This window comes from Lingula anatina, chromosome 2 (genome assembly GCF_051362555.1).
Source record: "Lingula anatina isolate TDL-2025a chromosome 2, LinAna3.0, whole genome shotgun sequence".
Lineage (NCBI taxonomy): Eukaryota > Metazoa > Brachiopoda > Lingulata > Lingulida > Lingulidae > Lingula > Lingula anatina.
This window is the reverse complement of record NC_141768.1, coordinates 29,654,789-29,678,956: the sequence shown is the minus strand read 5'-3', so window position 1 is coordinate 29,678,956 and position 24,168 is coordinate 29,654,789. Positions and strand designations below refer to the sequence as shown.

Below are 24,168 nucleotides of genomic sequence, written 5' to 3'. Positions count from 1 at the left end.
TTCTGGAAGTTATACATTTTAGTGAAATATTCATTATTATCTTTTTGGCATATTCATTGTGGGACTCAGAACTCCCATGGACATGAAGCCGAATGGTAATCAAATTTTCTACATGTCCTTGCTATTTATAGTCAATAATCAAAAATTGGTGATAATTATTCTATAATTTATTATGTAATGTTACATCAAAATTGACAAAAATCTTTTTGCACTGCTACTGCAAATATTATGAAAAGAAAACTGTGCTACTTATTATTATTTTTAACATACAAGTATGATTTTTAGGATCGGCATGCAGTTCAAATTAGAAAGCCAGGTCAATTGGGTTATCATTTATTATTGAATTTTATGCAATTTTGTGTGAAATTTCATTTTTCTCATTCTGGCACTTTCTAAGTATAAACTTGAACTCTGATGGGCCTGAAGCCTTATGCTTTTACTTTCGTTGGTGTTACCTGTTGTGCAAAATTAAAATTTGATGTTGACTGTGCAGTTAAACATAATGTATTATTGCATCAGAATTGGTAGTCTCCTATTTTGTGCATTATTGTTTTGTGCTTTTCTTAAGTTGTGACTTATGGGCCTGAAAGACCTTTGAGAGGGTCAGTCTGTAAATTTCCCTTGGGTATCACTTAGCTAATTTCAGTGTTATATAAAGTAATTTGCCTAATTAATGGGCCATTAAATGAGATTACATAAAGCACACTTGTTGATATTTCCCTGTAAACTCCCATAGGTTAAGCTCTCTGCTAGATTAATAATAAGGAAGCAGTGATAATTATGCAGGTGAATTTTGTTTAATATTGCAAATAAGCTTTTAATATATATATATATATCAAACTCAAAGATTAAAAGTTTGAATAGCAGCTTCATTAGAATTATATTTACCTCTGCCAAGGAGGTTATATTTTCACCCCTGTTTGTCATCAACATAACTCAAAAAGTTATGGACCGATTTTGCTGAAATTTTCAGGAACTGTCAGAAGTGGGCCAAAGAGGACAATAATCAATAATAATCAACAATTGCTACCTTGGCAGAGGTCTGCACTCTCGGAGCGCTTTTCTAGTTTTGTTATGTTTTCCTTTATAATTTTTTCTCAAACACTTGCATTTGTGACTTTTAACTCTCATCCACCTGAGGCTCTGACATTTCTGTATTTCCACATAAGCAGTTGTATTGTTTTTTATGTCTTTGAACATTATGTTACTAATGTAATATTATTTTATGCACTGTCATCATTTTTCAAATATTGAGACTTTCATCATGTGAATTTGAACTCATGGTCCTGAAACTGTATTCTTATTGAAAGGGTAGATTGAGACCATCTTCTGGGTCTTCCGGAAGACAGTCAGGTTATTAAGTTTATATTGCCTGGTATCTATTTTTTCTTCTGTTGGAAGACCATCAAAATGGAGGATGGATCAAAATAGATACTTTGGAATACTGTCAGAAAATTTCTCTGGGTCCGCTCATGTAATTGACCATTTTACCTGTTGTGCATGATTAAAATTCAGTGTTGACTGACAGTGCTATTATAAGCATTATTTATTATTGCATCAAAATTGACAAAATGACCTATTTTGCATCTTTATTTTCTGTTTTTTGTCTGTACATTTGACAGCTTTGCTGCCTTGTTTTTTCTTAAACTGTAGATGCCAGATATTGTTTACTGAATTACAGTTACATCTGCTATAGATTTTATGATACATTTTAATATTTAATGCCTGTAAAATTTCTGTTTGACATTATTTAAAGAGAGATGTCCTTCTTAGTATTAGAAAATGACATTTCAGTAAAAAAATGTTGAATAAAGTTTGCTTACAGTTGAATAACAGAAGTAAATTGTTGTTGTTGTTCTTCTTCTTCTTCTTCTTCTTCTTCTTCTTCTTCTTCTTAATATTTCAGGTGATAATCCCACAGTTGTTAGTGTGGTATAGGCAGAACTTTGCAAGTGATGGATCAAATTCCACCATAGCAGTGTATGAAGGATTGCTACAATTCATTGCAAATTTTGCTACTGGAGGCCTTTATGAAAAACTGAGGGCTCTGCTTGAATTAGGAGATGATGGAACATCCAAAAAAGAACATGATGGTACGTAATACTTCTTACAATGTTAATCTTCTCCATCCAAACATTTCTATGTGCAGACACATAGTGTCTGTACATATAGCCATCACGTGGATCTGTCGTTACCCCCGTTGTTGTTGTCACTGCTTATTAGTAAATTGATAGTAAAATATAGTTCAAGTTTGAAAATCAGCTTGAGCAGACCATTTTTCCAAAAGTAATGCTGTTTTTTTTTTTTTTTTTTTTTTTTTTGAGCATATACTGTGTGTAATTCAGATAACACATATCCAGGAAAATTGAAAGGCCTTTTGTTTTCAAACTTACAGGAATGATCAGTATTATTAAAATACATATCAAGTTTGACAATCACCCTGATTGAACCATTTTTCTGGAAGTTATACTGTTTTTTGCTTTTTCAGCATAATATTATGTTGTACAATATACAATTCATATAGGATATTTCATGGAAAACCATTTGACCTATTGTCATCAAACATACAGGAGTGATCAATATTACTAAAGTACAGGTTGAGCTCGAAAATCAGCTTGATCTGACCATTTTTCCATTTTGTTTTTTGTTTTTTCAGCATATATTATGTACACTATATGCAATACAGATAACGCTTTAGGTGGAAACCGTTTTACCTATTGTCTTCATACTTAAATGACTGATGAATATGACTTTAATACAGGTTGAGTTCAAAAACCAGACTTATCGGATCCAGTCTTCCATTTTTCATTCTGGCCTTTCAGTGTATGAATTTGAATTCTAATATGGGCCTGAAGCCTAATGCTAGTTACGTGCAGTATAACCTTGTTACCTAATATGCATATAATTAAACTTCTTGTTGCTGATTTTGCTGTAAAGCTTAATGTATAATTGCATCAAATTTACAAAATAACCTATTTTGTGCATCATTATTTTCTGCTTTTTGTCTGTACATTTGACAGCTTTGCTGCCTTGGTAGATGTAAATGGTGTAACTTTTCACCTGCAAAGGTTTTCAACTGCTGACTGCTGGTATGTAAATAGAAGAAGCTGTGGTCAATAGGATGTTACATCCTGAGCATTACTTGTCCCCACTCTCATTGCAGATAAAAGTGCTTCCTTTTTTAATCACCAATGTAAAACTCTAACATTTCTGTAGGTAAAATGATATTTTGTTTACTTTTATAATTTTTTGGATGGAGAAAATTAATATTCTGTGCAGTCTCGACTTTATACTCAGTTGATATTATTTTAGTGTTTAGAATGCTTATTTGATAGATGATAAAGAATTACTGAAAGTAGAAAGTTTAATATATTATGTCTTTATTTTGACTCTATATATATAGAAACAAAAAGAAAAACTTCTCTGTCTACTTAAATCATTGTAGTACATATTTACAAGACTGCATTGATTTATACATATTTGCTGTTTGATTAGAATTTAAGGTAGGCCATTGAAGGAATTAGTTCAAAATATTACCACTCCACTAAAAGATTGCCCTTTTGTACCTAGTAAAAAGAATAAAGTCACTTTTTAGGAATTGCCACAAAGAAGGAACTGCCTTTCAAAGTAATAGAGGGTGCCTTTGACTACACATTTTGCTACACTTTTGAATTCTCTGAGAATTCCTCAAGACAATTTGACCTATCAAGCTCATCCAAACATCGGAGACGTTCCTCTCTTCCTCCAGAATTAGAGAACTCCTCTGGAAGTATGACAAGCTCTTCCCAAGGACTTCTTAACCAAGATGGGTTTGATAAAGCCACTTTCAGGTTAACACCAGTGACTTTAGAGTACTTGAAAAGTAGTTCCAGCCTTGTTGCAACATTAGTCAGCTTGGTTTGTGCAGATGAGATGGATGACATAGAGCAACACATCAAGGAGGATTTCTTTGGTTCTGCTAATAGTAATAGCACTGATAGTGGACTGAGCATGGTGGACATCAAAAGCTACCGTTACCAAAAACTCACCACAGAATTCTCAGTTTTGCACAGACATATTCTAGGGCACATTGAACCCATCATCGCTGCCAGAAATCCAGAGATTCGCCATGGTGGTGATCCATTGTTGAAGTTTTCTAGTGACAGCTACAATTCTTCCATCAAAACATGTATTCTGGCTCTGCAAGAGGGCCAGCAATTCAAATGGCTTCTCGCAAATGTCCTCAGTGAGGTTCTGAATGAAAAGAATTGGGATGTGATCTTGGAAGTTTTGGACTGTATCCCTGTAGAATATCTACACAAACAGCCAGATCTCATGAATTTCAAAGATTACGTCTTGTGTTGTGCAGCTAAGGAGCAGGCAGAGCCACCTCCAAGTCCAAGCATGGTCAGCATTGGCAGTGCTACAAACATCAGTCTTGGCAATGGTAGCACCAGGGGTGTGGCCTGTGAAAAATGGCATTACCTACTACAAATCAACAGGCCTGATACACAAGCCAGGGAAGTGATGTGTACACTGAAGAAGTGGAATGTGAACGATTGTGTCACATTGCTAGAACACTGTGTGGCCAGAGAGATAGAAAATGTGGAGCTGCTCAAAGCTGTGAGGAATAAACTTCAAGAGCTCAGAGTATATCAAAGGGTAAGTGATGCTTGACTAGACAATCATTCTCATATTCTCATAAATGTGTATTGGATATTTTTTTTTTTTTTTTTTCACGGAATTATTAAATATTTAAGAATTTAAGATTAAGCATATTTTGTGGTAAGTGCAAGTCTGAAAATATGCCTTGAAGTTTGTTTAGTGTTAAAATATTTCTTGCCTGGTGTACAATTCCAGATCACAGAACATGCAAAGAACAAGCAGATAAAATCTTCTATGAGAACTAGAGTAGAATCCTTCAGTGGAATGCTGGAGTTGAATTTCGATAAATTGGAAGAGCTGGGAAGTTGGACAGTTGTTGCTACCTTATCCGATTCAGAGCCTGAACCTATATTCAGGTTGTTGATATCATCCCAAGACTTTGAGACAGCAAGAGCTTGGTCTAACATGCATAATGTTGGAGAAACGATGAAAAAGGTAAAAGAACACATATCGCCATTTGGAAAGACATGATTTGTAGTGAGTGTATATTGTTTGAAAGAGTAAAGTTTTTTGAATACAGTAAAAGTAAAACAGTAAAATCAAGCTTATCATGAACAGGGTACATAGATGCTTAGGTTTGAAATGCACCGCAGACAAAATCCAAACTTTTTATAAAGGCTCACTAAATTCATTCTTCATTTTACTTTCAGGAAATTGAAGAATGTCACATATCATTCCTACTGGACCAAGACAATGCAAACATGCCCAACGTTCTTCAGGTAAGATGTAGGCAAACCATATTTTGTAATTTTGCAAAAAGAAAAAAACGTATGCTAATGTAAAAGTTTTACCAAAGATATATTTACCAGAACAATTAATGAAGATGTTGGAGAGTTAGATAAATAATTTGCATCTTGTTTTAGGCCTTGGAGGACTTGAAACAGAAGAGTGTTAAGTTTTGCTATGGCATCTGTCAGAATTTGCTGGAGAAACTGCTCCAGCAGCAGCACAAGTTATTTCTGGCCCAGTTTTTGCTGAGTCACCTAGGAGCAGAGCTAGGACAAAGGAAGAAAGATGAAATGCTGGTGTTATGTATGGGTTCAAAGGTAGATAGTAAATTGACATATGATAAATGATTTTAGTTGTTCATTTTTGATTCACACCTCATGTGTACTAATGGCTACCTTGTTTTATTATTTTTGCCCTGATTCATTATAACATATAGTGAGGTCATCTTGCTTCCTTTTTTGTATAAACAGACCTTGGATATTTCCAACCAAAAAGAAGCAGGCATTCGGGATAAAAAATTATAACATCAAGATTGTGTAACATAATACATACAGGTGTTAAAAAAATTGCTAAGAAGTCATAACTATATATATATATATATATATTAAAGAATGTTTGTCCCCTAGGCACTGCTGTGTTTACCAGACCATGTCAGGGCAGAATATGACCACCTGGCTCTCTGTCCAAAGCTACTTCTGGAACAATTACTCATGAATATGAAGGTTTTATCATTGAGCTATGTTATAACAAAAATCAACCTTGGTTTATTCTGCTAAAACTTTGTTCCATGTACTAGATTTTAAAAATGCTAATTTCTGCTCCATATATATCCAAAAATGCTAATTTCTACATTTTTAGTAATCTGGCCAAGTTTTATGCTTTTGTGTCAAAAATGAAAAATTGACCATTTAATTGTTTATTTGTGGAATGGACAGACACCTGACTGTTGTTCATTTAAATTATTTTATCTATAACATATCTATAACTGTACAGGTGGACTGGGCTAGTAAGGCATATGAAAGCATGCAGGCAGACTACAACCATCTCTCTGACAAAAGCCTTGGCTGCAGTTTGAAGGAATTTGATGGGCTGATAGCAGAATATGCCAACAAGGCTTTGGAGTTCCCAGTGGTTCAAATAGAGGATGGTAATACTTTTGTTCCATGTATAATAATGAAGCAACTTATGGAGTCCGTTTAGCATTTCTACCATTTTAGGTAAATGGTTGTCACTTAAAGTTGGCCTTCATCACATGCTTAGCAATCAGTCATTTTACATCTTGTAATTAAATTATAGTTACTGTAACATTGAAAAAGAAATCTCCTCAGTCAGTCATTGGAAGGTTCCTCAGACATGGACACAGTACTAGGCAGACAGACTTCAGCAATGAAATCAGAATACAAAACACCTCTGATTGAATTCTAGAAAGACCTAAATATGAAAAAAATGTTATGAATATAGTAAAGTAAAATTGTTAATAATGTTTCATCTACTTCAGAGAGGAGCAGGAGTGACTCTGCCACATCTGTATCCACAGTGAACCCCACTGATTCCCCAAGTCTCCTCCATAATACATCATTCTCAGATTTGACATTTAGAAGATACCCAAGAACAGCCAGTTTAGGTATTTTCTTTATTTCCTTTCTGTATTTTTGGAATATTTGAAGTGTATTTCTATTGTATAATGAGGAGGGGTAGGATTGAGTTAAAGGGAGCATTTATAACAAGTTAACCTGCAGACTAAATATCCTTGGATCAAATATGGCCAACCCACTTCAAAGTTTGTCGCATAATCCCCTGATAGACAATGAAAAGATTCTCGGTGGGGATAACTTGGTAAGCTTTCAAGTGGGTTGGGCATATTTAATTCGCAGATCTGTAAGTCCATGAATCATCTATTGTTGTGAATGCGACCTACATTTGTTTCACTTGTACTCCAGGTTATCACCATACTCACCATAGAGACCATTCCCAGACCCTATCGTACTAACTTTGGATCGAACTATCTCCGAGGGGATTCTCACTTAATTGCAATTTACTTGGGTGGCTTAGATGTCTGTCAAGCCTGTGGAGGCTGATAAGGGGAAATTAACTATCGTTTAGCAGCTTTAGTTGGCGTCCCAGACATCAAAGCCGCTTGGGCTGAAAGTAATTTAGCGAGGGACCCTGTGGAGATGGACGGATCCTGTTAGATCGATCTAGGGATGGAAACCCAGTCTTAAACTCGATCTTTCTGTGGGACTAACAGCATGTATTTTTTTAAATAATTATCCAGCATCATTAGTGTCCAGGTCCCCCACTGATATCCTTTCATCTGGAGTGTCCGCAGGCAGTGGCTATGGTGTGAAAGAGGGTACAGACTTAATCTCCTCGTACTACAGTCCCAGTGGACAGTTCCTCTTGCCTGCTGAACCACCAGCTAAAGACAAATGGGTAGCGGACATGGCAGTCAGTATCTGTATGGTGTGCAAGATCGAGAGATTCAGTATGGTGAGTCTATTTTGGTTTTGGGTTACCTTAACATTTAATAAAGAACAGCTAGTAAAATTATGAGGAAATTCTTGATATTTAGTATTTTATTGAAATTAAATGTTTTTTTTTCTTCATGTAAATCCTTCTTTTTGATGATATATTGAATAATTGTACAAATTGAAATTTCTATTAAGATTGATTTTATTAACAACTAAAATGAAAATTCTTGTAAAACACTGTATGTTCTTCAATTCAATTCAAATCTATTTAGATTGATTTTAATAACAACTAAAATGAAAATTCTTGTAAAACATTGTATGTCCTTCAATTCAGTTTGTGCGACGTCATCACTGCAGACGTTGTGGCAGAGTAGTTTGCTATGCCTGCTCTGCAAGGACTACCAATATCAATGGCACCAAGGCCAGGACTTGTGATGACTGCTTTGAGGCAGTAATGGGGTAAGATAACCAAGATTGCAGAGTGGGAGTATTTCGATCTGCAGCTAAATCAAAACAAAACTACGAAAGATTTGATTGACAAGTTTTGTCTGTAACAGTATTATATCACATATAAGATGACCTGAAATATGAATTAAAATTACACCACACACTTATAATAATAACACACTTAACTTAACTTTACCTACCACAATCAAGTCAGATTTACATGTACATCCAAAACATCAAGCTCTCTTCCTATTTCCTATGTTTTCTTTTCCTTTTTTAAAGTCATTTTTAAATGATAATATGTGTTATTTCTTGTTTACTGTGGGAAAAAATGGAGAATGTGCAGAAAAGTTTGTTTTGTATACTTTGGTAAACACTGATTGCTTCTGTAGGTTATAGCTTTTAAATACTTGAGGGTAAGCTCTGTTTATCTAAACTAATACTATAATGCTTTCACTAGCTGGGATACATTGGTTGTACATACTATGTATGTATTTTTTATTTATTTTAAATTGTACATTAGTAACAGCTAGAGAAGACCTCTGGTAGAGAGAAGGAATTAATTTTGTCAGGGGATCATCTTAGTTAAAAAAAAAATAATAATTCCTATTATTGCTGTACTTTTGCAATTTAATCCCTGACCTTCTCCTTTTTAAAGTTTTTATTTCCTAATATCTGAAGGTCTTAAAACTTTAAACTAAATGTCCTTTATATCGAAATTCAAAATAAAGATTTGATTATTACATAATCATATACATTTTTTGGAAGTTGAGAGCTAAATGAAGAATGAAATGAAGAACTGATAAAAAAATACTAAAAAAATAGTTAAAGTCTGTGAGTACTTTAAGTTAAGATATTTCATTTGTATACTGATCTGTTGTTTGAGAAAATACACCTCAAGAAGTGTACACAAGGCAAACTTGCATGCTCACACAAAAACATTCATACATGCACCCCTACATGCTAGTTTGTCATCACTTCCTATAAGCAGCCAGCATATTTTGTTTTTCTTGTAGTCATAGGGAGGGTTTGGAAAAAGAGATGTTGCAGCAGAGACTGCGGGACAGGTTGTCAGGGTCAGCTGGTCGTATGTCTGCAAGCCCAGCCCGCATATCTGTGTTGTCCAGAACGCCAGAAAATATCATCGAGGAGGACAATGAAGATGATGAAGCTGATATAAATAAAACTGTCACTGATCAGCAGCAGCAGTCCGAGTTCTTCTGGCAGCTAACACAAGACCAAACTCACAACAAAAACTTAAGAGAAGATTTTTACTATGAACATGTGAGTGTTTGATCAGAATTTCAGTAGTTAGGTAATGTAGTATTGGTATAAAAATTAAAACTACTGAAAATGAGATGTCTTTAAAAATGCAGTAAGATCTACAAGTTAAAAACACATGTTATACTCTTATGTATATAATAATATTTTATTTTTAGGCCCCGAGTCTTCCATTGTGCTTATCCATCCTGGCACTGCACAGTGATGCAAAAGAATGTGGACAGTTGTTGCTTAACTTGTGCGACAATGTTTCAAAATTACTTGCTGTAAAGAATCATGCTGAAGTGGATTATGGCCTTGTCATTAGGTAACTCTAAACCATGATTTTATCTTATAATGTAATTTTTAATTTGCATGAGGATCGCTAATCTTACCATTTTGAATTCCATATCTTAAGGGAAAAATATGTGAAGAAATTAAAGTATCATGTTCTTAACATGAAACTTCTGAATTTTTTTTAAATTTCTTATGATCAAAGGTTTGATAAAGCATTTAATAATGATATTTCAGCATGATGAAGTACCTTCTGTTCAACGCCAAGATGAAGTTCTTGTCATGTGGGAACAGTAATGGTATAGCTCAGTGTGAGATGTACAGTGGAAGAGTGGAGATGCTGAACCTTCTGGTTGCATCACACTGTAAACACATTCCAAGCCTTCAGAAGCTTACACAGTTAGAAACAGTAAGGTGTGGGACCTATATATATTATATTTGATCTCATCAGCATTTTCAGGTTATACATGACATTATATATAATGTTTCATCTCATAAGCTTTTGTGCAGTTGTAATTTTAACTCACAATTTTCATGTTTTACAAGTAATATTTTGTATTTATGTTTTAAAGGTACTCTTAACTATGTCAGCTGTTATTATAAATCCTTATCTTTGTCATCCAAGTTTTTCTAATAGGGGTATTGTTCTAAACTCCAGGTTCCACTGCTTAACAAGACTGTTCTTAATTCTAGCATGTCCTGAAAGTCTCGTACTGAACAGACCATGGCAAACATAAACATAAATGCTTTTTAGTTTTATAGAATTTTTAAAATTATAGTCACTACTTTGAAACTTGGGATTGAGTGTGATCAGCGGTTGGTATTTTATATTTTATCATTGCAGGAGACTGAGAGATAAACTAATTGAGGATGAGCGACTCTCACTAGCCATGGAAATTTCCACCAAATGTGGACTTGATCCTGCAGGTGTTTGGGCTGCTTGGGGAAAAGCTTGCCTAAAAACTGGAGACTTCCAGGCAGCAAGAGAAAAATTTTCTAGGTGTATGAAGGTAGTTTATTCAACTTTAGTTTATATTAAAGGCAACTCTGGACTGATCAAGATAAAATGGGGTTATAATAATGATAGAAATGAACTGTTCTGATAGAATGGACTGATTACTTTTACTTAAATTTTTAATCTTAGGTTAAGATATTTGCATTTTTGATATCAAAAAGTACTTGGCATTTGTCTGTCTTTTACAGGCACCAGTGGACAAAAATCAGTATCAACAGTCTTCCAATTTGTTGAATGATATTGTAGAATGTATAGAAAATTTACCAGGCTCTGGAATCAACACAGTAAGTCAGTTATCATATAATACAGTCACTGGTTAAGAAATTTTAACAGTTCTTGTTATTATTTATCTAGGAAATAGTTGAATGCATTGATAACAAATTTATTATTCATAAGCCTCAAAGACAGTTAGTAGTAAAGCTGTTTGATAGAAATTTTGTTTCTGGATATGTAGCTATCACCTGCATTGGTTGTTTTCACCATTTGCTTTTCAAAGTTACTATAGTAATGGATAACAATATGACTTATTATTGTCAAAATGACTTGACTGATTCATAGCAACAAAATACAGGTCAGGTTTGAATTTCAGCTTAAAGGGATAATAACTCTTCGTATAAGATCTATATTTCACAATAAAAACATTGTGAACAACTCATGGAAATATAACATATTCTGTTCTACAAGAAAAACGGCAGTTATAGCTATTATTCTGATATCTGAGCTTGTCTTTAGACCACGTGACCTCCATTGATGGCTATACTCTGTTATAATCTTTTAAGAGATTATAACAAAAAAACAAACTTTTAGAAAAAAAACAGGGACTAACTTCGAATGTAAAAATGGATTCATTAACCATTGGTAAGTTTGGAAAAATTGTTGTTTACTCTAGGAAAATTCATTTTTTGGCCAAAATGAAGAGTTATTATCCCTTTAATTGGATTTTTTTATTTTTCATTTTTCTCACAGTGTGTGACTTTGAATTCCAGAGAAACCCTATGGTAGTTGCATTTTCTTAATGTACTTAGTAACAATAGTACATAATTAACAACTAATGGTGTTTATGCTGTTAAGCTTTATGAAATATTGCATCAAATGTGACCCCCCCCCCCCCAAAAAAAAAAAAAAAAAAAAAAAAAAAACATTTTGTGCACTTTCATCATCAAATTGATTGTTCACCATTTTTATACTGTTTTAGTGTTACAGCTTCTATCAGTTATTTTTCATCTATATGTCTGCCCATTTTACAGCTTTGCTGACTCATATTTTATTCTGGAATTTGTAGTTATTTATCTGTTTCATTTGCAACTTGTCAGGTGATTGAATGTATGAGAAGTGTTAAATTTTGATTGGTTTATGTCATTTCAGATCCAGGCACTACAGGCATCTCTGAAGTCCATCAGCAGTCTCATAGCTGAGCCATTTGTGGTAGGTTCATGAATGAAAAGAAATTGTTTCATTGTCATTGTCAGTAGAATGAATGTTTGAAACAAGAATTATGGCACATGCACATACTAGGTATTTAAATGCCTACAGATTTTTGCACTTTTACACATTTGAATTTGAAAAGACTAGACAGAGCTTATTTGTGAAAGAACAACTTTACAAAAAAATTCTTTTCACTCTTATTGGAATATTTTATTGCAAACAAAAAGTTCATATTTTCCAGGTACAGAACGAAGAGACCAACATCAGTGAACAACAGTTGCAAGAATGTTTGTACTACCTGAAAGCATATGGTACATATGGCAGCGTCATTAGCTTCTATAGAAAACATGGGTATTGGATGAAGGCTGTGCAATATCTTTTAGACAAGGTAGAGGAAAAGTATTCATTATCAGTTATGTTTGCTTGTGAAAAGACTGAACTGACAAACTGTCAGAGTAACATGACACTTGTGAATTAGGCAATTTTGGCACACAGGAAATATGTCCTTGTACAAGCAACAAAAGTGAAAATATATTTTTGTGCTTAGCAAGTTTTGGATTCTTCTAATTAAGGAACACGTTGATATGGTCTGTAGCCTTTGATATTATCATATAAACTTTTGATTGCATGCCTTCCAGAGATGCTCACCAGATGTGTTTGTTGAATGTCTTCTTGTCCCCACTCTGAAGACTGGAGAAATGGCCAAGCTCCAAGATCAGCTAATCTTAATAGACACCACACTAGAGAAATGGGCACCCTACCTCAAAGCAGCATGTAGATACCTAAACAAGAAAAAATACATGCAAGTGTTGTACCAGTTGCAGTTGTTCATGAAGGTGAGACTTGAAACTTTGCTTTAGTTGTGTATTTCTCTAATTTACACATCAGGCCTTAGCATACACTTTTCAGACAAGTCTGGAAATGAGGTTGCCCCATTCACTATTCCAAAATCAAAAAAAGTGTTCCTCTTGTGTGTAGGAGAGAGAGAGAGAGAGAAAGAGAGAGAGATGGGAGGAGGGGGCAGGAGAGTTTAAAGGGATAATTTTTACCAGAGTCTCTTTGACAGAAATTTGGTGACAAAATAGGCTTTGGCACCCTTTAGTCTAGTTTCATCTTCATTGTCAGTAGCAAGAAAGCTGGGGTTAAAGCCATTCAGAATGAAATAAGTTAAAGTTATCATTTTTGAAAAAAAAAAAAAGGGCCCTTATGGTTAGAAGAGATGAGGAAAAGAGAAAAATGCCTAATTGAGACAGCCAAAAAACCATTGCATGATATTGTTAGTACATAGACTTCATGCAAGACAACAATAGAACTATGAAATAGATCTAAAGTAGGAGCATGCATAACATTAGCTCTTTTAAATTTGAACTCTGTCTGTTTAAGTAATGTGGCTTCATTTTTGTAATTTTCTCTTTTAGGAATATGGCAGCTAGGGTATTTTTATATATTCACTGTAAAATTTTTCTTCTTTAGGATTATGTTAGAGCTGCCATGACTTGCATCTCATATTCTTTCCAACATGGTGCTGTATCATATGGGGATTTGTACAACCGTCTCTCCTATATACAAGATGCCAAACAACACTTGGAAGACTACCTGGAACAGAAGCTATGGTTGGTAGGACTGAAAGGTCCTGCTGGAAGAAGGGTACCAGACTGGGGTGGAAGTGGTGGAGACACTTTGAGACTGCTGCAGCCTCCTAAAGAAGTCAATAGGTATATCAGAGATAGAGGAAAGAGTGCTCCCTATGTGCACTCCTCTGTGCATGTTCCTAGTATTAACATTATATATGATATCCCTGGGTCCTTTGAAATTTTATTTGACCGGCAGTGCTTTTAATTTGGCTATAACATAATCAGAAGAAAAAAAGAAAAAATCAAGGTTAGAAATTCTTTTTACCTGCTCTCTTGCTGTGTCTGGGTAAATAAGGTTCCTTTGTAAAATATCATAGTGTTGCTGCACAATTAAACGGAACTCTCTATGGGGCCATTCACAATAGATTGTCCAGGTACTAACTGATCGGCTGAAAAAATATGGCCGACCACACTTCAAAAGTGATGCTGCTGATTTCTGATGATCTCCCGTCCACCACACTTGCCATTATATGGATTAAATCTCAGCTCAAAGGTTTAATTGCTAGGTCCCTGCATCGATGGTGCATGTGGAGGCGGGGAGACCATCATGGAATTAGCTGCATCGCTTTTAAATTGGGGTGGGCCATATTTAGTCGGCAGATCAGTTAGTACTCTGATCATTTATTCTGAATGGCCCCAATGTCTAGTGACTTGTCAGCTTTCTTCTGACACACTAAAATCATTTTTTAAATTATTGAAATTCTCTTCCTTAGATTTGCCTGCTCTTGATTGATTATTCTATTATTATAGAATATTTTATATTTTAGGTACATTAACACAATCAGCCTTCAGGTGGAAGTCACTAAATTCTTACACCAGTATTACAATGCCGGGGCGGCAGCAGGAGAACTCATGTTCCCACCAGGAAAAATACCCACTTTATTTGGAAACAACAATGTCAAAGTGGATGTAGTCAACATGGTGGGTGAAATGCTGCATTTATTATTATTATTATTATTATTACTAATATTATTATTATTTATTATTATTATTATTATTATTATTATTATTATATAGGGATGAAATGGTTGATTGTGAGGTAATGAGTTCAGGTCATGAGATGAAATTTTATTTAAGATTAATTTTTCTGTTTGCTGTAGTCTTTTTGAAAGACATGTTTGGTAAAATGATTATATAACCAATGAGATGAATGTTTGCTTTTGAAAGTAACAAAAAAAATGTAACACGCTTTTAGAACTTCAAGCTCATAACTCTTAAAATTTTATGTTTAAAAAAAATGTGCGTTTATGAAATTCATTTTGTCATGGACTGTTCATATTTATACAATGAATGAAAAATCAATTTGCAAAATTTTAGGTTATGGTAGCAGGAAAAAACATTAATGATGGATTTGGTATTGCATTTAGGATAATACAGGTAGGCAGAAGCTGCTGTATTTATATATAAAGTTGATCTGTTGCAAAAGATATTTTTTGACAGCACATTTTTTGTTCACATTTATGTATCTAGTCACCCAGAAATGGCATTAAGTCATTGATGGAATTGCTTTTTCTGTTGTAGGAATTCCAGTTGAATGCAACCTTGGTGTACACCACAGTAGCCCGGCAGCTGTCTAAACAGAAGAAATTCATCTCTGTAAAGCAATTACTGGGCTGCATCCAGGAGTCTGGACTATGTGATGACCAGAGTTATGACGAAGTCATAGGAGCATGTATTAGAGTCATGGCAGATGATGCCACTGAGGTGTGTTGTTCACTTTAATAATGTAATGGAGTTATAAAAATTACACCTACATATCGAGTGGATTTTAAAAAAATTCCAAAACTTTAAATTTGGTTCTCTTGAAACCTAGTCCAAGTTATTCCAAAAATTTGAGGTTTGTTGTTCACTTTAATAAAGTAATAGAGTTAGAAAAATTACACCTACATATCAAGTGGAATTTAAAAAAAAAATCCAAAACATTAAATTTGATTCTCTTGAAAATTAATCCATGTCATTCCAGAAATTTTCATTTTATACTCATAAATGAGATTGCCTGTGGTACATAAAAATTTTGGACTGTGATTTTTGAATTGATAAGATATGTTATAAAAGCAATATAGTCAAAACTTCCAGAGGCATTACAATGAAGTAACATTTAGTGAAGGAATTTGAGATGGTTGGGATATAAGTGGGTTCCCCTCACCCCTCACCCCCCCCCCCCCCCCCCCCCCCCCCAAGCTGTGAAGTCATAAAGTTTAAAAAAAATTGATGTGGCTATCAGAGTGACAAATATGTCTGTAGGCATTGTAACTACTTTTGATTAAGTTTTAGTCATTTAGTTACTTCATGTACTTCACACGTTTCATTACTTTCTTTTCGTATTTTGCAGGCAAAAGAAGCAGAAAGTCTGATCAAGCTTATAAAGAGTCAGGCTAACAAAATCAATGCCTACATATTATGTGGCAAGCTGAAGTCGGCCTACTTGATTGCTGTAAAAGAGGAGCGGGTTGAGGATGTCCAAAGAATATCTGGTGCTGCACTGAGGGCAGGCCAACCTGCTGTGAAAAATATATGTGACAAATGGTTGCAACAAAGACTGAAACCAAAGAAATAAAATAAAAATGATGTGTCATTACAATATTAATCTTTGCCACAAGAAGTTTATAATTTACACTTAATACCAAATACCATCCACAAATGGCATTTTGTATGTTTGAAAAATTGTTCAGTGACTGTAATGTGATTTGTCAAGTTGGGTCATTATTGTCATATTGATAAAATGTGACTTGGTCATCCACTCATGCTCAGAAGTTATTTGTTAACACTAAACAAAAATGTAATGTAAAATGTAGATTGCATATAAGATGATCGATGTTTCTAAAGATTGATGTTTTCAAGAAATAATTTCTTTAATCTTGTGTTATTAAATATTTCTCTTTGGAAAGATTTCTGCTGTCTTTCACTGAAGAGACACCATACCTGTCCATTGATGCCATAGTTAACATCATTTGTATTTGTATACTTCTAAAATCTGAATGCCCAGATAATCCACATTGCACATATAGGTGAAAAAAACCATGTTTTATTTTATAAATACAAGAGTAAAAATGTCTATATTGATTGCTATTTATTGAATTCAAAGGTTACATTGGTATGGGCAGTAGAAAGTTTAAAATTGATAGTAATTGTTTATTTATTTATTTATTCTTTATTGATTTTATCACTTCAGTTTTGAGCTGTGCAATATATTTGCTACATTGTTTTATCATTTTTTTTTTCAGTTTATTTTTACAATGGTCGGTAGGATAAGATTGGGTATTCGTAGCATATCTTTGGCTCGGAACCTAATTTATCATTTCACTGTAATAATACTAAATATATATATATATATATATATACTAGTATACTATTATATCATCAATTAAGATAACCCCATCATCAGATAAATGTTAAATTGTAGATGCATATGGGAAAATCAAGTAAATTTTGAAACTTGGAAAAAGAACAGCAACGTATACGATTTTAGTTCATTGCATAAATCTAAACTTTAACTGTCACTTCACACAGAGATGTACATGTAGGCATAGAAGTAGAGACTACAGTACTTCTATGATGAAGGTAACAACCAAATTTATTTTATGAATAAATTTAAGTATATTTAATAGCATTTTTTTGTCATTATTTTATACTGTTGTGAAATACACACAGAATAAAGAAAAAATGTATCAAAAAAGAATATAAGAATGGTCACTAACATGATTAAAGGCCGCTTTCGTTGAATCTACTGTTAGCAACACGCTGCATGCCCAAATCCACTCCTATAATCTACCAGTAGTCTAGTCACGAATGTGCTATAATTTTGACACATTACATCAATTAAAAATCTTTATTTTAGAACTTCATACATTTTGGTGATGAAAAATCACACAGTAATATTAAATTTATCAAACTAACACAAAAAAAACATGAGTAAAAATTGTGTAGTGGACTCCAGATTCACAATGCATCAACTTCAACTAAAAAAAACTCGTGCGTGGAGAGTGCGCAATCGCTTTCCTGTCACGTGATCCCAGCTGCGACCAAACATGCAAAGGTAAACAGTGGCAGATTTCCTTGTTACAGCGGTCCAAGAGGCATGTAGTCTGTCCATGCATGGTGAGTTTACTGAACTTCGCCGTATTGAGCTTCGGTAATAAGGCTAGCGATTGCTAATAAGAGTCGTCGTTCATTTGGTTAAATTCATATTTAAGATCCTTAGTTTAACCTTCATGACGGCGTGATTGGATCTGAGGTTTGAGGAGTTTGCTGGTGGCTTCACTCTTAGTCTTGGTCTTATTAAAAATTAAAGGGAGCATGTTATTCACTATTCAGTACTGGTCAAGCAAACGTGTGTGTTATTTATCAGTGTTTTAAATGTACGGTGTATACTATGCGAATGATTTGTGAGATGGGTAGGAAAATGTTACGTTTTGCTACTACCGTGACTGAACCATTTCCTTGATATAAAAAAGATAATGGATTACTGATATAAAACAGCACATTTAAGACATGTTATTTGAATTTATTTCAATCGGTGATTTTCAATGTTTCTAATTTTTGAAGTGAAGAAATAGTTTTTTCTTGTATAAGTAAGATTTTTTTGTATTTTTATTTATTTATTTATTTATTTATTTTTTTTGTTATATCTAATCCCCAAATTGTTTATCAATATTTTTAAATTCCAAACATTGAAATAAGATGTTGATTATCTATAGAAAGTCAAGCCATTTATCTTTTAATGCTAGAAAAGAGAGATTTGTCTCAATTCCTTTCATTTATATTTGATGTTATAATATTGTAAGTTCTTGCTTTGTTCAATTTAAACAAGCCCTGGCATGTTTTCTTGAGATATAAATGTTTATTTCTTAAGATACATATGCAGTTTAAAGTCAGGAAAAGTTGATCCATCTTTTCTCTGTGCCTCTTTTGATGTCACCTTTCATTAATATGCATTTATTTTTGGAGATGCTAATCTACATGCCTAAAGACAAACAGCATAGTGCATTCTCAGGTTCTCTTTGTCCCCACTGGTCTCTATCCCCCCCTCCCCATTTATCCAGTATATATAAAACATTTAGACCACCTGATACCTAATGGCTTTCATGACCATTTAACATTATCTTTGCTGCATTGCTTGACTGGTAAAAAAGAATAGACATGTATCTGCTAGGAGCTATCAGACTTTTCAGCTTATCTGATAACTATCAAGTCTATTTCCTTTTGTTTATATAGGGGCATTTTGTTATCTCAGACTGGAATGTTAAGTGTAGACTTTTCAACATGATGTAAGATGAAAGTGTCTTTACTATGTTGTCCAGATACAGATTTAATAATATTCAGAAGTTGTTTATATTATGGTACTTTCATAGGCTTTACATAGACCAATGCTTTATATTGTTTTCGAATGCCAAACCAGTATCCTAGCTATATGATTATCCTTTGCAGGGTGTCATTTGTGGACCAAAGGAAATAATACTTCAGCAGAACACATAAAACAGTGGAAAGAAAGGAACGAACCTGGAGTAAATGGTCCAGTGAATAACAATGAGGTCATTTGTTGATAAATAAATGGCTTCCAGCTTGGAAGGAAACTTACCAGCACAAGGCGCAAGAGATAAAGTTTGTGATACTGAGGTTGAAACTGGTGGAGGGAGTTCAGTAAACAGAGACAACCCAAGTACAGCTGTAGCAGCTTGTGATGTGCAGAGTAATCCACCTGCAGTGAATCAGCCACATGTCCACATGTCCCACACTGTGGCTAATTACCCAGATGTGATTGATACTAATGAAGGTCACAGCAGTACTGGTGGTGGTGGCAGTGCATCAGTACAAACAGGGAGCACAACAGGAGAAAGTGGCACTGGCACTGGCACAGTAGAGGATCAGGGTGAAGTAAGGCAGCCACAGCAGCAGAGGGCAGAAGACAAAATACAGCAGGATGTAGGAACACAAACAGAGGAAGTGAGAGTGCAAGCCATGACCGGGACAGCTGTCGAAGGACCCTCCAGGGCCCACTTCAGCTCAACCAGACAAACTCACAGCTCAACTCTGCCGTCTGCTGCTACCATTTCAACTTCAGCTATTCCATCCGCCATGTCTGGGGGTGTAGTCACAGTGCCTAGAAGACAATCAGACCAGCCGAGGCGGGCTGCACCCCAGCCTAATGGAGCGAGACCAGTCAGTGCTGTTTCAGAACACATGATAGGAATCAGTGACGAGAGAAGACTGTTGACCAGCAATGCTAGTCTGAATCTAGATGTTACTCAGTTACCGAGTCAATCAAATGTGGCCAGCTCACTGTCACCAAGACGTGGCAGTGATCACAGGGGTGGAGGTCAAACGCGAAGCAACCTGCCCAATGTAAGTAGACTGGATCCTAACGGACCCAGTGAACGACTTCCAGATATACTGAACTCACATATGTTACCTCCATATGCACCTTCACGGCAGAATCAGCATCGATCACGCTCGAATGGGGAACGGCGCTCAGAGAGAAGTCACCATAGATCTTCTCATCATGGGCAGGGTGCTTCAAATACAAGTGACAATCGCCGCAGTCGTAGTTCTCGTCATTCAAACTCAGGGAGAAGGCGACGCAGGTCAAGGCAGTCAACAAATCTTGAAGCAGATAAACTCTGTTGTAGCAGAGAATGTTGTTTTTCTTGCCTTACAACGCTGACTACTTTTCGATGGGTGCTTATTAGCTTGGCTGTCCTTGGAATCTGCTGTGTAGTTACAGGGATTATACTGGGTGCCTTACAGATGTCTGGATCAAGCTCTTTGCCTTTATCTCTTATGTTTATTGGTAAGTTCATCTTCACAATTTTTTTTTTCATGTGGCAGGTAACAATACATTTACATGTCTTTATTACATAGTAAAGGAGCCAGTGGCATTGGTGTAATATATATTGTATGTAATATGTCAGGCCCAATGCATTCCATGCGTGATAGCAAGGGCCTATTTATAAGACCTGGTGGGTCAAAATGTTTGCAGCATGCTCAATACCTGTATGAATCTTTTTGGTCCTTTTGCGATGTCACACTGTGACTGGCATTTTGTGTGTCATGTGATATCTTGAAATCTGGCGCTATTAAGTGGAAGCAGTCAATCTAATCTCTTAGATTAACATAAGTAAAGAATGCAGCGACTCCTTTGTACTATAAATGTTTGCCCTTTTGACATTAGATTTCCTTTAATTGCTCCCATTTTACATCTGTGCAGATCATGTCATCGTTTTTGATATGTTTTTTCCCCCCGCCACCTTCCCTCTTACTTTTGTCTCATCTCTACTTGTCCATCTTCTACTGGGGCTAGACTGTTTTATTCTGTTTACTTTTTTTTTATCTATTGGAGCATGTTAGACCCCCTCCTTTAATAAACTTTGAAATTAACTATCAGGTTTTATAATAAAAAAAAAAACTTGATTCCTTTGATTCTTTTTAATAGTTCTATGGTGGAATTGACTATTATCCCAAATAACATGTCTGTATAGTCACATAACAGAGCAAATATTTCACGATTATATTATTTTAAAAAAATTCATGTTAAATGAACATTGAGTTGATTGGTGCATGTTTACAAATAATCAACAAAAGTCAAATATATGTGAGATGTCCTGAGTTGAAGTCACATTGTTTTTAGCTCATGATGAATAGAAATGTCTGCAATTGAAAGAAGTTACATATTGCTGCATCATTTGATTTTGGCAAAATTTATGTACAGTAAATGTTCCATCCCTACTTCGTTTCTTACTCAGTACATGAAAAAAATTGTTTCAATGTCACAGTTCACTACCAAGACCTAATTTTATTCAAAATCCGCTGATTCAGGCTTTTCCTTTTGGATCTGGGAGAAAATGACAAATCCATTAAGAAAATGGGATTACTGCAGGCTCTGGGGCTTTCTCATTTTACTTCATATGCAAACATCATTTACCCTGTCTGTTCACGTAAGGCTAAAGGATTATTCACAAGTTTTTAACAGTAACTATGGTTCCATTGTTACCTTGGGGCAAGTAACTTTTGTTATTAGATGGCATATGAAGCCACAAGAAAGAAGACTAATCCCAAACTTTGTTATAGACTTGTAAGGTACAAGTTCCATCACCCACACATAAGTGAATAAATACAGGACGGTGACAGTTGACAGTTCTTATTGTGTAGAAGTAGATGGTTTCAGTAATGACGTTGAAGAAAAGCATGCATTTTGTGTATGTGCAGACTGGTGTGTGTGTTTTTATGTTTGCGCGTGCACACGTGTGTGTATGTGAGTGTGTGTGTGTTGCCTTTTAAACTTTGTATCTAACCATCATTGCAGTGACATGCCATTAGACAAGTTTGGTTACTCTGTCAACAGAGGTATGATAAAGATTGCACCTGAGAGAGCCCAGCAATTTTGTTAATTCTCTTAACAGTTTGGCTGGTAGAAAAATATCTAATATATGTGATTCCCATGCCATAAGTATACCCAATTAGGGAACCAAATTGTTGAAAGTTCTGTGTTAGGTTGTGATATTCCAGACGCATTAGGTTGTGATATTCCAGACGCATTATCAGAATGTCACTGCATCACCTTTGGCGGTTTTAAGCCTGTCATTTTGGAGGCATTCTTGGGCTGAATCAATATTTTAGTAGTAATTCTCTTAAGCACTGATGCTTGCAACTGAATTGCTCTGTATATGGGATTAAAGTAAAGATGGCACACACTGATACTGATACTCAAGATATGCATGAGTTTGGAGTGACACATCTATCTGGGACCTATCATTGTTTTGCACATATAGTGCATGCCAGTATTTTGATCGCATTAATATAGAATGTATGTTTTGAAATTTGTATATGAAAATGGTTGCCTTAAAAGCACAAGGAAAAACTTAAAATGGTAAGAATTTAAAAAACATGTATTGAAGATAAGCAGAGCATTTTTGAATTGCAAAAATAATGGACTTTTTATGTTGTTGATTTAAAAGTCGATATTTTTTGGCAAAGACGCTGGGCAATACATGACATATCAAAGGAGATATGATCTAAATTGTTCCAAGTGTATTCCTAACCAGAGATCAGGAAGAGCCCAATTGCATTTGCATGTTAAACTAGTCTGGAATGAAGTACTAGTATTAATGTTATAACATTTTCTATAACAGATGTTTTGCTAAAAAGAATGTGATTTCAGTTCTTTAAGATGATGTGTTAGTTCTGTCTGATATATAGAATTAAACTGCAACAAACAGCTACCAGTAATGGCTTTATTTTCTGTCAATGGAGGAGTTGAAAGGTTTGCAACTGTTTGTTGTATGCAGGTCTTTGATCTAACAGATCTTTTTAAATGCGTCTGGTTTTAATCTTTTCTTTCCCTCCCACATGTACCTATTATTTTATGCACTCTGGACAATTTTATTTCATTTTGTTTAGTCTATGAACAGGTGAAAATTGACCTGTAAGGTATTTAAATACCAAAGAAAGGGACCGGTTCAAATATTTTCAGTCTCTTTAATCGAAACATAGAGTGGAGTTTTTCTTTGTCTTGTGCTTGTTGATGCAATATGATTGTGGTGTTTCTTTCAAGGTGTTGGTGTTATTCAATAAATATTTATGAAAGAAAATTTGATTGTGGTCGTATTTAAAGTGCACATTTCAGATGTAAATACATCAAAGATTGTAATTCCATTTCAGATTGTTAATCTAAATGGAGGTTAGTAAGATTTACCAGTGTTGACTATATTTAAAAGATTTTTTACATTGAATGTGTGACCTTTTCATATTCTCTAACATGAAATTATATTGGTCATTTCATTGAAGGGCTTTGTATTTGTATGGTATTTGATGCTGACTAGGTATTCTTGGCTGTTGTCATGCCACTTTAGAGATTTATTCAATAGTAAAACAGCACATTAAAATGACAACCTACAAGATGATGAAATAAAAAATGCAATTTCCTTGGTGTCAAAGAAATCTATTTTTTTATACAGAGCACTGAAACATTAGGAAGCCAGCCTCATTGCTTTACACAGGCAAGGTCATACCATTTCCTTTAATGGGAAAAGTGAAAAAAACTATGTTTCAGCAGCTTGCAGCAGGAAACAGCATGTTAGGTTTCTTCCTGTAACTGAAAATTGATACAGAGATGTTGCTGGACAGGTGTTTAAATTACCACCAGGTTTATAATGAAAACGGCAGGCTATTAATGCGTGAACATCCACATTACAGGGGGTAACCAATATACACACATGTAGAAACCACTCTACAACTTCCTTAAAATTAACACTTA

General features: G+C 34.8%; 2 protein-coding genes across 4 annotated transcripts in view; both read left to right on the top strand.

The window, feature by feature from the left end:
* Positions 1 to 17,529, top strand: part of LOC106166671 (zinc finger FYVE domain-containing protein 26-like) — a 33,753-nt gene extending 16,224 nt beyond the window's left edge. For 2 of the 3 annotated variants that reach the window (XM_087005861.1, XM_087005860.1), the window contains exons 22-44: positions 1,907 to 2,093; positions 3,596 to 4,641; positions 4,840 to 5,079; positions 5,295 to 5,363; positions 5,508 to 5,690; positions 6,000 to 6,095; positions 6,367 to 6,520; positions 6,872 to 6,997; positions 7,649 to 7,863; positions 8,179 to 8,303; positions 9,308 to 9,575; positions 9,731 to 9,879; positions 10,083 to 10,259; positions 10,690 to 10,855; positions 11,049 to 11,144; positions 12,226 to 12,285; positions 12,527 to 12,673; positions 12,924 to 13,121; positions 13,759 to 14,000; positions 14,687 to 14,840; positions 15,237 to 15,296; positions 15,441 to 15,623; positions 16,252 to 17,529. In XM_087005861.1, the coding sequence (XP_086861987.1) occupies positions 1,907 to 2,093; positions 3,596 to 4,641; positions 4,840 to 5,079; positions 5,295 to 5,363; positions 5,508 to 5,690; positions 6,000 to 6,095; positions 6,367 to 6,520; positions 6,872 to 6,997; positions 7,649 to 7,863; positions 8,179 to 8,303; positions 9,308 to 9,575; positions 9,731 to 9,879; positions 10,083 to 10,259; positions 10,690 to 10,855; positions 11,049 to 11,144; positions 12,226 to 12,285; positions 12,527 to 12,673; positions 12,924 to 13,121; positions 13,759 to 14,000; positions 14,687 to 14,840; positions 15,237 to 15,296; positions 15,441 to 15,623; positions 16,252 to 16,476 (4,566 nt within the window). In that variant the 3' untranslated portion in view covers positions 16,477 to 17,529. The remainder of the gene's footprint in view (positions 1 to 1,906; positions 2,094 to 3,595; positions 4,642 to 4,839; positions 5,080 to 5,294; positions 5,364 to 5,507; positions 5,691 to 5,999; positions 6,096 to 6,366; positions 6,521 to 6,871; positions 6,998 to 7,648; positions 7,864 to 8,178; positions 8,304 to 9,307; positions 9,576 to 9,730; positions 9,880 to 10,082; positions 10,260 to 10,689; positions 10,856 to 11,048; positions 11,145 to 12,225; positions 12,286 to 12,526; positions 12,674 to 12,923; positions 13,122 to 13,758; positions 14,001 to 14,686; positions 14,841 to 15,236; positions 15,297 to 15,440; positions 15,624 to 16,251) is intronic. The other variant, XM_087005862.1, reaches the window with a different exon arrangement.
* A 333-nt stretch (positions 17,530 to 17,862) lies between these two features.
* Positions 17,863 to 24,168, top strand: part of LOC106166714 (uncharacterized) — a 31,605-nt gene continuing 25,299 nt past the window's right edge. The window contains exons 1-2 of the mRNA XM_013545358.2: positions 17,863 to 18,017; positions 19,347 to 20,706. Coding sequence (XP_013400812.2) covers positions 19,470 to 20,706 — 1,237 coding nt within the window. The 5' untranslated portion in view covers positions 17,863 to 18,017; positions 19,347 to 19,469. The remainder of the gene's footprint in view (positions 18,018 to 19,346; positions 20,707 to 24,168) is intronic.